The following is a 16,023-nucleotide window of genomic DNA, read 5'->3' on the forward strand; positions in this document are numbered from 1 at the left end:
TGAGGGGATCTCAGGTAAGGGGTCCATAATTGCTCAGTAATTGGGCTTGTGAGAGAAATACTTTAACTGGAGGTGAGGCCTTGATGGCAGTTTGGCTTCAGAAGGCAGGCTGGGATCACTCAGCTCCTCTCCCTCCGCCTCCTGAGGGAGCCTGGGTTGTATTTAAGCAGACCTCCTTCCCCACCTGTGACTGTGAGTGCCAAAACAACCCAGACATGCCTCCACTCTAAACTGTAAAGAAACAATTAGCCACAGTTAATGGCCCACAATTTATTTTTGTATTCTATTCCCAAAGTTCCCTCCTAAGTTATTACCCATGAAGAAACATAAAACTGCACATAAAACCATATTTCATAGAAACAAAGGAAGTGAGCTCTTTTCAGCTTTATCTCCCTCTCATTTTAAACAGTAGGTCTTCCTAGCTGGAAATGAGGTTCACCCCCACAGGTGGGAAAGGCTACCATTCAGTTTCTCGCATCATTACAGTGCAGACACATAGACAGGACCAGCCACAGAATTTGCAGGGCCCAATCCAAAATGAAAATATGGGGCCCCTTGTTAAATATAGTAGGAGCTTCAAAACTGCAATGTTAGAGCATTAAACCAAGGGCAAGGTCCTTCTGAGCACAGGGCCCTGTGTGACTGCAGAGGCTGCACACACACAGAAGGATGAGGAGGAAGGTACTCCACCCCGAGGAGCTCAGGCATACAAGCAGCTCCTCCCCTGGCAGAGCCTCTGCAGAGGAGGGAGCGTCAGGAGAGACCCGGAAAAAGCACAGGGTGGCCAAAGGGTCACTGCTGAGGGAGCGAGTGGTGTGGCCAAGGACAGTGTTCTCTTGCTGGTCATCCCAGTTCGGATCTGCTTGGGGTTTGGGTATCTGAGGGCCCAAGGATCAGAAAAGAACTGGGGAGCTTCCTCCACAAGAGGGCAGACAGCAGTATCAAGCAGTATCAGCAGTATTTCGTCTTGTGGAACTGAAAACCACAGCCACAGAAAGACAGAGAAAATGAAAAAGCAGAGAACTTTGTACCAGATGAAGGGACAGGATAAAACCCCAGAAAAACAACTAAATGAAGAGGAGACAGGCACCCTTACAGAAAAAGAATTCAGAATAATGATGGTGAAGATGATCCAGGACTTTGAAAAAAGACTGGATGCAAAGATCAAAAAGTTTACCAAAGACCTAGAAGAATTAAAGAGCAAATAAACAGACATATGCAACACAATAACTGAAATGAAAAATACACTAGAAGGAACCAATAGCAGATTAATTGAGGCAGAAGGATGAGTAAGTGACCTGGAAGACAGAATGGTGATCATCACTGATGCGGAAAAGAATAAAGAAAAAAGAATAAAAAGACCTGAAGACAGCCTAAGAGACCTCTGGGTCAATGTTAAATGCACCAACATTCGCATTATAGGGGTCCCAGAAGGAGAAGAGAGGGAGAAAGGACCAGAGAAAATATTGGAAGAGATTATAGTTGAAAACTTCCCTAACATGGGAAAGGAAATAGCTACCCAAGTCCAGGAAGCGCAGAGTCCCAGGCAGGATAAACCCAAGGAGAAACATGCCAAGACATATAGTAGTCAAAGTGACAAAAATTAAAGACAGAGAAAAGTTATTAAAAGCAACAAGGGAAAAACGACAAATAACATACAAGGGAACTCCCATAAGGTTAACAGCTGATTTCTCAGCAGAAACTCTACAAGCCAGAAGGGAGTGGCACAATATATTTAAAGTGATGAAAGGGAAGAACCGACAACCGATGAAAGGGAAGAACCTACAACCAAGAATACTCTACCCAGCAAGGATCTCATTCAGATTCAATGGAGAAATCAAAAGCTTTACAGACAAGCAATAGCTAAGAGAATTCAGCACCACCAAACCAGCCCTACACCAAACGCTAAAGGAACTTCTCTAAGCGGGAAACATAAGAGAAGAAAAGGACCTACAAAAACAAAAACAAAACAATTAAGAAAATGGTAATAGGAACACACATCTCGATAATTACCTTGGATGTAAATGGACTAAATGCACCAACCAGAAGACACAGACTGGCTGAATGGATACAAAAACAAGACCCATATATATGCTGTCTACAAGAGACCCACTTCAGACCTAGGGACACATACAGACTGAAAGTGAGGGGATGGAAAAAGATATTTCATGCAAATGAAAATCAAAAGAAAGCTGGAGTAGTGATACTCATATCAGATAAAATAGACTTTAAAATAAATGGTACAAGAGACAAGAAAGGACATTACATAAAGATCAATCCAAGAAGAGGAGATAACAATTATAAATATATATGCACCCAGTATAGGAGCACCTCAATACATAAGGCAAATGCTAACAACTATGAAAGAGGAAATGCAAGGCAGAAATAGAGACACAGATGTAGAGAACAAACACATGGACACCAAGTGGGGAAAGCGGGGAGGGTTGGGGGGAATAAAAAAAAAAAAAAAAAAAAAAAGAACTGGGGTGCCTTAGGACATTGGAAGGATCACTGTCCATCCAGTTGATCAAGGTAGAACCTGGAGCCATTTTTGACTGGTTCCTCCTCCTCCTCTGCCTCAACAGTTCTCCCTTCAGAGTCCCTCTTGGGCCTGCACGCCTACTTCTCTCTGTATCTACTGATGCCACCACCACTTCTTGCCACGACTATGACAGCAGCCTCCCCACTACCTGGCTTTTAAATCATGCAGACTAGAGTTCAAGTCCTCATTCTGCTGTGTTAGCTGAGTGACCTTGGATAGTGCTCTTCACCTGAGCCTCAGTTTCTTCATCTGTAAAACGGGGATAATAATGCCTATCTTAAGTGGTTGTTGTCCCAACTAAATGATGAAAGTGGCTTCAGTACATGCTCAATGAATTAGCTTCTTGTGTCTTTCCCTCTTTATCCCTTGGGCCTTAGTTTACACAGTACTTCCCTAGAGACCCCCCCGCCCCTGACTTGCTGCAGGTTCCCACAGAGTGCTGGGCTGCTCTGCAGCATTCATCACCCGTACCTGTCTTCTGTCAACAGATTCTGGCTTTCTCGGCCTACTGAGGTGCCTGACATGGAGCAGGAACTCCTGTTTTGTTGTTTGACTGGTACCCCTGTACACATTCAAAGGTTCCCGGGCATGGGATTCCACCAATTCCAGGTAAGTGGGCAGATGACCACATTATATAAACAATGGAAACCAAGCATATCCTCCCTGATTTAAGTTAAACCTAGGGCACTGGAGGCAACTCATCATAGCAGATCCTGTTCATTAAAAACAGACCCAGGTCTGGAAAGGCCCATTCAAGGCCAGCCTGACCACAACCAGGAAGCCAGTGCTTCCCTGGGAATGCAGTGAGGCTGGGGCAAGGAAATGACAGCACAGTGGGTACAAACGACCTCAGCTGTTTATGGCGTGTGTATTTTCACTGCCTTAGTGTGAGACTGTGGGCAGGAATGAAGGCGGCCCCTGTTCATTGATCGTGGGCTACCTGAGCAATCGGGCAAACCCCTTTCTCCTCAGGCCCTGACAGCTCCCCACTGGATGTCCCCACTGAGGCCAATCAATTGCATGAGAGGTGTGCACACCAAGGGGCTGGTGCCCTGAGAAGCTCAAGGTGGAAGGGCTGGGTTTGTCTTTTTAACTTTGTGAAATAACATGTAGAAAAGTACATTAAAAACCTGTAGAGGTTGATGAGTTATCAGTTATGAAGAAAGCCACACGCTCCGCTCCGTACCTGCAGCATCTCCAGCGCTCTGGAAGCCTACTTATCCTCCCCAACCTACTCGCTCCAGCCCCTAGAGATGACCAGGGCCCTGGCTTTTGTAGTTACCGTATCTTGGCACCTGAAATAATACTTTTGCCTGGTTTTGAACTTTTAAAGAATGGAATCATACAGCACATAATTTTATTCTTTTTTCCATTCAGTATTGACGTGAGATCAATCCATGTGTTTGTATGTGTAACTAGTTTATTCATTCATTGCTATGTTATATTCTATAGATGAATGTTTCACAAACTATCCGTTCCCTGTTGATGGACATTTGTGCTGTTTCTAGCTTCTGTATTTTCATTGCCTTTAGTGTGAGGCTGTTCTGGATGACGTGCAGAGGCAAGGGGAGTTTGGAGCAGAAGGGGAGGGAGGGAGAGAAGCAGGAGCAGCTCTGGGTATGGTAGGAGGAACTCGCAGGTCTGACAGGGCTATGGAAGTACAGAGCGGGCCTGACAGTACCATGGAGGAAAAGGTGCCAGAGGACTCCTCTGAGAGTTTGCTCCTGCTCAGACTAGAGGAGTGCAGTTCCGCTCTGAGGGCAAGTGTTCTGCCTGCCGAAGGCCATGGTCAGGCTGCCTGAGTCGACTTCTCTCTCCCCATGGGGTGCAGGGCCAGCTCTGCATGCATCAAGAGAAAAGAAATGACACGTTTTCCTCCTCCCTCCAGTTGGACAGGTACAGGTGATAAGGGAAGTTCCACTGCTTTGGAGCAGCGTGGCTGCGTGGGAAATAAGAAGGGTTCCTGATGCCTCCAACTCTGGACGACACGGGAAAGCAGGTAAGGTGGGGGACTCAGGCAGAGCAGTAGTTCAAGTCCGAGCTTCGCAGGATGCTATCCCTCACACTGCAAGACAGCTAGACTTTGTAAAACATTTCCTTATTGGATCCTCAACAGCTTGTGGGTTGACTGGGCAAACTTCCCCGCAGAGGAGAAATTAAAGCAGAGTAGAGTGGTCAAGGCTACACCCTAAATCAGCGATGAAGGAGCTAGAGCACAGGTCCAACAACCTCCGGGTCAGGGCTGTGCACACACAAGAACGTGCCTAGGCAGACACCCAGCTCTGGCTTCTTTGGGCTAATAGTTATCTCAACCCCTGATGGAGTCAGAGTCTGCTGCCACTTAGCAAGCAAGAACTGAGAATGAGGTCCACTTACAAGTGAGAAGAGCTGCACAGGGAGGGAATCTGACTGTCAAAGGGGTTAAGAGAAGCCCTCCGGAAAACTAGAGAAGGCCCTTGACTAACTTTTGCAAAAACAACCCTGTGGTTGATTGCACTATGGAAATCAAACGTGAAATGATGTCCTGTTGTACAATCATGTAACTTTAAGAGGGAAAGTATGTAAAATGTTTTTTCTAGGAAATGGCCCATAGCTGCAACTACATTTTGCTAACAGATAACTTGTTCCAATTAAGCCTTTTTCACTACTTACTATGTGAAACTCGGGTCTCTGTTTACAGTGGGTTAACTCAAAAGAGGGCTTTTCAGGTGTCAATCCTTTCTGGATAATGAGTGTCTTTTATTTATCTGCCCAATCTTCCCTAACAGACGGCACAATCTTGAAGGCAAACAGTGCCAGAGACAGAAATGCCATGTCATCTCATGGGATTCCTCAAAGCAGCCTGTGTAGAATCATGGAGTTCATTAGTTGTTAAATGAATGAGTCACCTGGTGTATGCACACCTGTTAGAAGCAAAGGCTCTACTGCGGAGGCCTCAGTTAGGGTTCCCAAAACGAGGTGTAACCAGGTGACTTCAGATACCCAGGCTCTTGTCCTCAGCTTTTCAGGCATTGGCAGTGATCTCCAAAAGTCTGGAGGGCTTTGGCAGGCAGGGCTTACATGGAGGACAGGATGGTAAGGGTGTATCCAGGTAAGGAGAGGCAAAGGCCCCAGCAGCCGCGCCTCTCCCTCCCTTGAGCAGCACACGGGAGCCCTGTGCAGTGGCTTTAGCTGCCGTGGTTCATTCCTGCCTGGTGTGGTTCAGAACTTCCTATGACTGAGCTTCTTAAACAGATCCAGAGAAGGTGGGTGGGGGTTTGGGGAGGAATTCAACTACAGTCTGGAAAGAGGAGGTTAGCGTCCTACCTGGGGGTGGGGATGCTGACATTCTAGCACTTTAGGAAGCCTTCGCTGCATTTCTGGCAGAGACTCACATGGAACTTAGTAAAGTGTATCCACTTTAAGTACCTTGATTTATAAATTTCCAAGGAAGCATATGTGGAAGGAGAGCAGAGAAAGGACCGTCTCGTGCAGCCCCGAAGGCCAACTGCAGAGGCAGAAGAGCCAGCAGGTACAGATAGTCCTTGGGGACACCAGAGAACATGTCGGGGGGCAGAAGTCTGAGGCAGCAGTTGGCTGATTTATCAAGACAAATGAAAGAAAGAATTATGCTACCCAGCACAGGTCCCAAGGGCTGACAGGGACTTCAAAATTAGGAACTGCCCAGTAGAGTATATGCCAATGAGTGGATCTTCTGGGTAACTTGAAAGAACCTCCAGTTCTAGGGACTGATTTTCCAGTGGGCAAAATACAGTAAGGGAACTATTTATAATTAACTCACATCTGTTTTAATTTGGATGATGAAGCCTTAAATATGATCAGCCACCTTGGGCTCTTTTGGCATTGGAGATGGAAGGAGGATGAGCTGAAGGCAAGGTCTTCACTTTTTCCAGCCTTGGGCTCGCTTGCCAGGTAGTGAACACAACCTGGCCCAGGCCCGTGTGCCAGACATTGCACTGTGTAGAGGGAAGGCCCACCTCACGCTACCTCCCCTGCTCCTCAGCCTGGAGAGCTGGCTGGTCTGCATATCTTATGGCTTGGTCAGTCTTCAGCCAGGAACCTAAAACTCATCAGCAAAGTTAGACCACATCAGTCTCTACAGGACTCGGAGTTCTTAGATGTAACCTCAACACTAGCAAGCAATTTCTTTCTCTTGGCCCCCTCTGCCTTTATAGGATTTTAAAGCAGCAGTGGATCTGCAGACTTGCATCCGTTAAAAAAAAAATTTTAAGTTCATATGTTAACTTTAAAGTCTTTGAGTAGTGATAAATTTGCAATTTATTATAAAACTCAGATCAGAATGTTACCTCTGTAAGGTGGAAGACCCAGGGCAGGGCCAGTTGTCTTCTGGTTTTAATGGGTGGTGGGACAGAAGCACTGTCTGGCTCTGATCATCAGAATGTCCACCAGCAGCCAGAGACAGAAATGTCACCTCATTTCATGGATGGGGCAGGGGGGTGAGCACTCACTAGGCACTCACCGCCAACCCCCTCTTCGTGGCCAGTGCTCTGCTCTAAATGAGGACACGCTCAGTTCCTCACCACCCACAGGCAGCTCAGCTGGCACTGCGGGGCTGGATTCCAATCCAAGTTTGTGGGCTCGGAAACCCCAGGTTCTTTCCACCAAAAGAGTGGTTTTGAAACTGACTTTTGTGGCAGTGGTTCCCTGCAAACATTCACTTCAGGTGTCACCTTAAATATTAAAAGCCATCTGTAACATGTACACTCAGATGTAAAACATGCATTGCTTAGGCTGCCTGAGACTAAAGGTAAGGCCTCCATTATTGTGCTTGTGTGGGCTTCTCAGGGGTTGCTGATGCAGTGGGTGCAAGCCTGGTGCTGGGACGGCCACGTCCAGCTGCAGCTCAATGCTGTGGTTCTCACCATAGTATACTTTTACTGATTACAGCCTTTATTTTACTGATTATAACCTTTGCATGTTTCTTACTTGATGTATGGAGAATAAGGGCTGAAAGCAGGTATGGGATATTCCTCAACCTTTTTTCAAGCATCTACTTCAGTTTTGTACCTAACTAGAGACTGTAGACAAGCTATGACTATTTCCACTTATATAGATAAAAATCAGGATTTTTTCCTCCACACTGAACCAAACAAAATCAGATACAAATTGGACAGTGAGGTCGTGCACAACTAACCCATTTGCACTAGTCAAAAATGCTCCCCCCACCACCCCACTAGTTTATGACTTGAACTTAGTTCATGCTGTTAACACGGTTTTTATATACCTGAAAAGTTAAAAAGAAACAAAACACTGGATTATAATATCAAAACCTTTTGATTTTGGTTACCAGGGAGAGGAGGGCTCATAGTTTAAGCCTTTAGTAGTGACTACTATGCCCTGCTCCAAGATTTCTGGTTTGGCTAACTCAAAGAGAACCAGGTTAGAATAACTATTTATCTAAGGCTGCTCTCTGGAAGCCCAAGAGCACTGAGGGAAAGGGGTCAGGAGAGAATGTTTCTTATTCAAATTTAGCTGTTTATTCACTGGTAACCCTGGATGTATCTTTGCTGCTCCCTGAATCCCTGTTTTCTCTACAAAATATCACAAATTCACAGTGGATTAAAGAGCTAAATATAAGACCAGATACTATAAAACTCTTAGAGGAAAACATAGGTAGAATGCTCTTTGACATAAATTGCAGCAGTATCTTTTTCAGTCCATCTCCCACAGTAATGGAAATAAAACCAAAAATAAACAAATGGAACCTAATTAAACTCAAAAAACTTTTACACAACAAAGGAAATCACAAACAAAACGAAAGAGACAATCCAAAGTATGGGAGAAAATATTTGCAAACAAAGCAACTGTCAAGGGATTAATCTCCAAAATATACAAACAATCCAATCAAAAAATGGGCGGAAGACCTAAAGAGACATTTCCGCAAAGAAGACACACAGATAGCCAAGAGGCACATGAAAAGATGCTCAGCATCACTAATTATTAGAGAAATGCAAATCAAAACTACAATGAGATATCACCTCACACTGGTCAGAATGGCCATCATCAAAAAAATCTACCAACAATGAATGTTGGAGAAAAGGGAACCCTCCTACACTGTTGGCAGGAATATAAATTGGTACAGCCACTATGGAGAACAGTATGGGGGTTCCTTAAACTAAAAACAGAGCTACCACATGATCCAGCAATCCCACTCCTGGGCTTTTATCTGGAGAAAAACACTGTTTGAAAGGATACATGCACCCCAGTGTTCACTGCAGCACTGTTTACCTATAGCCAAGACATGGAAGCAACCTGAATGTCCATCGAAAGATGAATGGATAAAGAAGATGTGGGAACCTGGTGTACCCCCAAAAAAATAAAATAAAAAAAAAAAAAAAAAAAAAGATGTGGTACGTATATACAATGGAATATTAATGCTATTTCCATGGGTGGTCCTGGAGATTATCATACTATGTGAAGTAAGTCAGAGAAAGACAAATATCATATGATATCACTTATATGTGAAAGCTAAAAAAAAAAAAATACAAATGAACTTATTTACAAAACAGAAACAGACTCACAGACTTAGAGAATAAATTTATGGTTACCAGGGGGTGGGGGGTAGATTGGGAGTTTGGGATTCACATGTACCCAATGCTGTATTTAAAACAGATAACCAACAAGGACTTACTGTAGAAAAAATAAATTTTTTAAAAAATCAGGAGGTTGGATTAAATCAATAATTTCAGACTTTCTTTTAATCATCAAAACCTTTCTTCAAATCAGATCTTACTTGGAAGCCTAATACTGAATGGGACTGGGGGCTCTCTCCCCACAGAACAGCATGATCTAAGGTCCCTCCCTCACTTCTAATGTCAGGGCTTCAAGTCCCAGGCCTATGAAACACAAATGCTGACTCCTGCTGCCCTCTCCTGGCCAGGCCCCTCCCTGTCTCTTGAACAGACTAAGGGGCAGAGCTGATTTATCCCATGCACCTAAAACACTGGTCATAAGACTGACTAGACAACCACAGTGGCAAGGGACTGAACAACTGTTTGTGGGTAGAAATGACATTTACTTAGTTTACATGGTCACTGAGGCTACAGCAGAATCAATGCTGTTAGAATAGCGGGCACTACTGTCAGGAGCAACACAGTGTATTTAACCAGGATCCAAGACTCATGGGTGCAGCTGGCCAAAAAAAAAATTCTTAAACCAGTCAGGAAGCAGGTAAAGGTCAATTCTGAATGCCAATGTAAAGCAAATTTCATTGAAAATACAACTGAAATGCAACTGGTATGAGCACTATAAGAGGGGCTGACTAAGAACTTGAATATGACCGTAAAGACAGTAAATGGTAAACAAAATACAATTAGCAGCATTTAAAAATTCTGTAATTCCTACTTCAGAGGGTACCCCTTCCCTTTCCCCTCATGCCTCCAACAACTGCCTAGCCTAGAAGAGCCCTGTGTGACCAGGTAGGCAGCTGGTATCTGCACAGGTATGCAGATGACCTCCACACAAGGGCAAGGACCAAAGCGTCAGTGCAGTTGTGTACTGGGGGTAGGGAGACTCCCATTTAAAAGTCAGAGGCTTAGGAGTATAACCACCTACTCTTGCTAGAAGCCTCTCACACATTCTGGTCCTGCCCTCCCGACATCTTATCAGTAACCGAGACTTAGAACAAATGTTCTTAGAAAATGTGACTAGAAATTAAACAGCTGGGACTCCACAGCCCAGGCCTATTTTCACTTGCTGTTTAGTCCTACCCTCAGCTAATGCAGTCAGGTGGGTGCAGCCCTGGAGACAGGTCATTTGAACAGGTACTTGAACAGGTACCAGCTAAATGCCTGCAACAGCACCTTCAAAGCAGCCCTTATTTTTAAGAGATCAACAGAGGTCATGGCTACAGTTAATGATTCCCCAGCCTCATGTGCAGCAGCCAAGTATATCAGCTGTCTCAAGGACAGTGGCCCGAAACCACATTCTAGGGTTTACCCTCAATTCCCATTTTGATATTTTTTAATAGCTGGAAATTAACAAATGCTCTGGCAGCATTTTGTTCATTCCCCTTTAAATCTGCCACAGTACCTTTTTCATTTTTAGAATATTCTTTGCTTACATAGAAAGGAACAATGAGCATATTAGCAAAATAAAAAATTTTCTGTACACCTTTACTAGAAAGTCTCAGTGGATTAAAGCAACCCCATCATTTTTTGGACTGAGATTAAGGAGACCAAAGTATAGAAAGAATATTGAGCAAGAACCAGGACAGGGAAATTCAGAGATGAAGAGGACATGCTGGCATCTCAAGGTCACCGTTAATACTCCACTGCTTAGACCAAATACCTCCATGTGACAGCCTGGAGAAAGCTGGCCAGGTCCTCAGATAAGTGCTTTTCTCCACATACTGCCCTCTTCCACAGGGCAGTTCCTTGCCTTGACTCACACTGTGCGGGTCTCACCAGCACCTGGCTCTTCATCTTCCCTAATGCCAGCAGCTCCCCCTCTATGGCCCCAACAGGCTTGCTAGATGCTTCAAGTGTTTTCAACTTGCCAAGGGCTAAGACATTAGCCCTCAGGAACAGGAGCTCTGTGTAGACACACATTGCCCATGACAAACACAATTTTACAAATTGGTCTGAACACAGATTCAGCTCCCTGATGGGCCGAAGGCAGCTGAAGTGCCACCTTTTCCTCCTAGAAGACAGGTTAGTTCTTAAACGCCTGCCAGACAGCACACACAGCTCTCAGACTGGAACCAGCTGAGCTGTTTTCAAGTGCGTGTGTGCTTTTAGGCAGTGAGTACATCCAGAAAGTGACTCTGGAAGGCTCTCAGGTAGCTCAGAGCCCCAACTCACCACAGATGTGAGGCTGGCGACCCCACAGCTGGGCGCTACTCAATACCTACCTTCCCTCAAGAAGAACTGCATAGTGTTACATCCCCCAAAATCCCGTGGGATGGGAAGGGTCCCAACAGTGACACGGGAAAGAAAATCCACCTCTGCGAAGCGCAAAAGAACCACTCAGGACTGGTGTGACCTCCTCTGCTGGTTGCAGATCTAAGAAGCAGAGGTTCCTCCCTCTGTGTGGGAGGAGGAAGGAGACCTCTCGTTAGGCACACAACCCACTCACATCCAATTCAGTTTCTGCCCCAAGGTCTCTCTGCACACCTGTAATTCTCTCATCCAAGGACAGGCAGAGCAGAGGTACTTTCTAGCCACCCTCCCCCCAAAACCTCCTTTCAGTCTCCACTGCACACAGGCCTCAATGCTTACCTGCTGCTACAGGGGCAGCTGATGCTCCATGGGTGGGGTGGGGTTAAGAGGCCAGAGCACTGGCTGAAATCAAAGCAATAGCAAAAAAAAAAAAAAAAAAAGCCTAGAGGACAGAGGTAGTTTTAATTACTGTTGACATTCAGTTCTTCAGATAAGGAAGAACGGCTGACTGTTAAGATGTCAGTCAGACTGCTTTGCCTTTTTAGCTTTGGAGATATTTGGGGCAAAAACCATCAAGGAAATGTGTCGCAGTGTGTGGGTATCCTGGTGCGGCTCCTTGCCAAGGTCCAGAGTTGAAAAGAAATCTGTAGTTGTCCTTTGCCAAAGTTCACTTTCTCAGCAGCACCTCAAATTGCTTCTGTGTAAGAGCAAAATGGAATGAAGGGGAATAAACCACAGGGAAAAGAATTAGAACGTGTTAGCAAATGCTACCATGCGGAACACTAAACTTTATTCACTTTATTTATATATTTAACAATTCTAAAGTATTTACTTCTTGCTTTGACAAAAAAATGAAAAATATAGGAGCACTGACCGACTCCTCTTTAGGAGAAAAGGGTTATATATACAGCTACGGAGAGTTACGGTTCCTCCTTTACATACAAAGAAAAATATTAATAAAAAAGTGCTTCATTGATCAAAAAAGGGCTAAGAGCTGCAAGCATTTATTCACACTGTACATCAGACCCAAGAAACCCGTATCATAACCTCTTGGCACCTGTCACTAGGAACTGCACAATCTTCAATTAGACTGACTTCTCCCTACCTGCAAGGCCAGACCACACAGAGTGCGGAGAAGAACTTACACCCTGTTTAACTAAATTCAAATTCTGAGCAACCTGCTGCCACTGGGAAGTCAGAGACGTGCTCAGATGCTCTTGGCTTTGCCTGGACTGACAGCTCCAGGGAAGGCTTCTGGGCCACATCTTAACTACACCCAGGCACACACAGGAGCCACCTTCCTGAGACACAACTTGCCCTTAGCCAGGGAACTGCTTCCAAAGGCTCAGGAGAGTTCCCAGGCCTCACCCCCACTGCCCACCACAATCCGCCCTGTTACCAGTTAGCAGCTGTTAGCAGAGCCAAGCATGGCCCTTCCCCTGAGAGGGAGGGCAGGCACAAAACATGGATGCCAAGATCACAAACCTAAACTCCTCTCCACCCTTCTCCATACCCATCTCCACCACAAATATTCTTGATTTAAGGCTCTTTTTGGACCACATCAAAGCTTACTGAGGAAAGGTGCCTTGCATCTCCTACGGGCTGTGTCACTTCTCTAAGGACCCCTGCAGAGTCACCAAGTGGCCCCTCACTGCTGACCAGCAGCACAGGAGCAGAGCAGTGGGAATGCTGGGTCCTTCCTGCTGCTCCAAGAAGGGGAAACAGAGGAAGGCTGAGTCTATGGGACATGCTCCCCTTTCCAGATGCTTGCTGATTCTACCCCTAAAGAGGGAGATCCATGATTGATTTGGGAATGGGGAATTTTTGGAACCCTGAGTCTGGATTTCCCTGTGCTGGCTGAGGAAGAGAGATTGTTTGGGGGACCAGGCCCCTGGAAGGGGCTTCCAGGTGTGCCCGAGCTCAGGGCACACTTTGGCCTTGACCACAGCAACAGGACACTGCACTCTGGCCAGTCTGCATGCTATGCCTGAGGGTGGGAAGTGCTACACAGCCTGGCTGAAGGGGCAGACCACTGACAGTGAGGAGAGCCTTAAACACTCTGGGTCAAGTTAAAAAGAGAATCCCACAGGGGAGAATATGCTAGCCACCCATTCCCAGCCCTCTCACTGCCTCAGGAGTGTACCCCTTCTTTCCCCAAAGGGGTCCTGCTTACTATGAGCCCCTCCCTCCAAATCCCAATCCCATTTATCTGCCGGCGGGATGGGACTGGCCCAGCCCTCTTGGGAGGGAGTGGGCACCTGGGGCACTGCTCTTAGGGCAGATGCTTTCAGCATCCTCAGCAGCAAAGGTTTCTCCATTCAGCTCTGATATGGCGGTGATATGAGGAACGGTCACAAAGGTCAGCACTGGCTTTATTCCCTGCTATCTCAGGCCTATACTCCTGACTCAACCAGCTGCCTCCCCCCCCCCTTTTTTTTTTTTTAAAAAAAGACAACCAGGGTACTTGTCTCATTTTTGGAGGCAAATGGAGAGGAAAAAAAAAGTGGGGGTGGGGAGGGAGAGATCAATCTATAATCAGTGGTACATCCCAAATTTCCATCACTCTGCACAGTTGGTTCCATGTCCCCATTCCAAAGTGCACAGGCCTCTCGGTCTGCCCAGGCTGTGTGGGCCTGTCAGAGGAACAGCAGCTTGGCCTCTGCCCGCCCCAGGTCACTGAGCTTCAGTTTGAAGTGGCAGCAATGGGCTTATCCAGTTCAAGGTCAATGCTGGAGCTTGTGGGATGCAGGCTGCTATAGCAAGACTTGCACACTCGACTAGGTTCAAAGAGCTGTTGGCTGGGAACTGGAACCTTCTGGTTACAACAACTGGAGCAGAATACATTCCCACAATTCCTTGAGATGAGAAGAAACAAAAACCGCATTAGTGTCAGTAGCAGACATGGGGTGGAGAAACCAACTTCAGAAGACAGAGCTTCACTGCACGTGATTCAGATGTGCCAGAGATGCCTCTCATATGAAACACTCTCATTTGTCTAACCCAGAAAGAAGCCAGGTAGAGAGGGCACCCCTCCGTAGCACAATCGCACACCACATTCACTTTAGGGCCAAGGACACTTGGCTGCCTCACTACTATGGCTCAAGGTCACCAAGTGTCAGGAAGATGCTGCTCAAGAGAGATCCTTGAAAACAAAGGGGCCCAGGGCAGAAGGCTGCTGCTGGCTCAATGGCTAAGACATGGCCCAGGAAAACCCCGTGGCCACACCCACCTGGGCAACGGCCTCTGTGTAGCTTGTGATCATAGAGGCCACAGTCCTATGCAACTGCCTCTGAGCCACTCGGATGAGAGAAACTCCCAGCCCAACTGGGGAGTGAGGAGCCTTGCCCAAAGGCAACAACACGAAGAACAGACTGCTACCATCTAGGACTGCTTTGCCACCAGCATGCAAAGCCAGAGACAAGCAACCAGTGACACATGCTCAGGGTGAAAGGACAAGAGCACAGATGAACACGCGTGCACACACTCCCCCTATTAGACAAGGGTCAGTCAATCATGGGTCACTCCCCTGCCCCATGCATCTCCAGGAGATATCAGCTCTACCTGAAGGCCTGACTGCACCCAGGCCCCTGGCCTCTCTCCCCTCTTCCACGTGAGAGCCCAGCTCTGATGTGTCTGTGCAGCACAGGTCTGCACACCCGAAGAGATGCCCTTCACAGCTACCAGGGAAGGGAACTGGCAGAGGATGAGCTTCTGCTCACCTTACAATCCCACTCTGGGGGGGGGCCCTAAAATAGGAGACTCTGAGGAGTCTGATGCAGCCCACCAAAGACTTGGGGCAAGCAGGTGAAGGGACATCCCCCTCCTTAGCCAGCATCACTCACTACCTTTTCATTTGTGTTCCTCAGAAAGGAAACCCACTGCTGGATTAAGGACCACTCAAGCACAGAGGAGGGAATACTGAATACCCTTTGGGGAAAAAGAATACCACGAAAGGAAAAAGCTAGACAGGGGCAATGGAAAGACAGAACTAAAGCAACTAAAACAAACACACAAGACTTCATCTTCTAGAATGCAGTGAGTATTTCACAACTCTGTTTCTGAAAAGCATGAGTCAGCAAGAGAAAAATCACCTATGTCTATTTCTGAATGTGTACATTTATTTAACGTACCTGCTAGAATTCAGCTCAAAGGCCTGATATGAATTTGATCAGTTAAGGTTTTCTATCTGACTTCTTTCAGGGGACCCTGACAGACCCTAAGTGGAGTTTTCCCTTACAGTCTTCAATGCTAACAGTTCTCTGGAAAGACCACCTCTGTTCAGTCCTGGGCTATATTTAAAAAAAAAAAAAAAAAAAAAAAGCAGTGATGCTGTCTGACTTAGAAGTCACCAGCATCATTCTGGCATCTCAGTGAATCACCCAAAAGAAATAGCTCTAAAACCTCTCAGCTGGCTACTCCACAAGACCAGCCCCTGCTGAAGCACCACTTCTTGTCATAAGCAAGATGGCTCGGCCGACCTGTGCAGTCAGCAGGGGCATCCACGGCTGCAACCTGACTCAGCTCTAAATGGTCTCCTCAGCCAGCTGCTGTGGTTCCCACCCTGAGCCCACCTGCTTGCCT

At 46.3% G+C, this 16,023-nt stretch overlaps 1 protein-coding gene and 1 long non-coding RNA gene across 10 annotated transcripts in view; one reads left to right on the forward strand and one right to left on the reverse strand.

Moving 5' to 3' along the window:
- Window positions 1–3,103: 3,103 nt before the first annotated feature.
- Window positions 3,104–15,525, forward strand: LOC130858146 (uncharacterized). The gene is made up of 3 exons (XR_009055004.1): window positions 3,104–3,151; window positions 4,431–4,541; window positions 15,309–15,525. It is a non-coding gene; the product is annotated as an uncharacterized LOC130858146 (long non-coding RNA).
- The window catches only part of MTMR3 (myotubularin related protein 3), a 134,407-nt gene continuing 130,609 nt past the window's right edge, over window positions 12,226–16,023 (reverse strand). For all 9 annotated transcript variants that reach the window (XM_057744070.1, XM_057744069.1, XM_057744065.1 and 6 more), the window contains one exon: window positions 12,226–14,297. In XM_057744070.1, coding sequence (XP_057600053.1) covers window positions 14,126–14,297 — 172 coding nt within the window. In that variant the 3' untranslated portion in view covers window positions 12,226–14,125. The remainder of the gene's footprint in view (window positions 14,298–16,023) is intronic.

Source organism: Hippopotamus amphibius, chromosome 8 (assembly GCF_030028045.1).
Source record: "Hippopotamus amphibius kiboko isolate mHipAmp2 chromosome 8, mHipAmp2.hap2, whole genome shotgun sequence".
NCBI lineage: Eukaryota > Metazoa > Chordata > Mammalia > Artiodactyla > Hippopotamidae > Hippopotamus > Hippopotamus amphibius.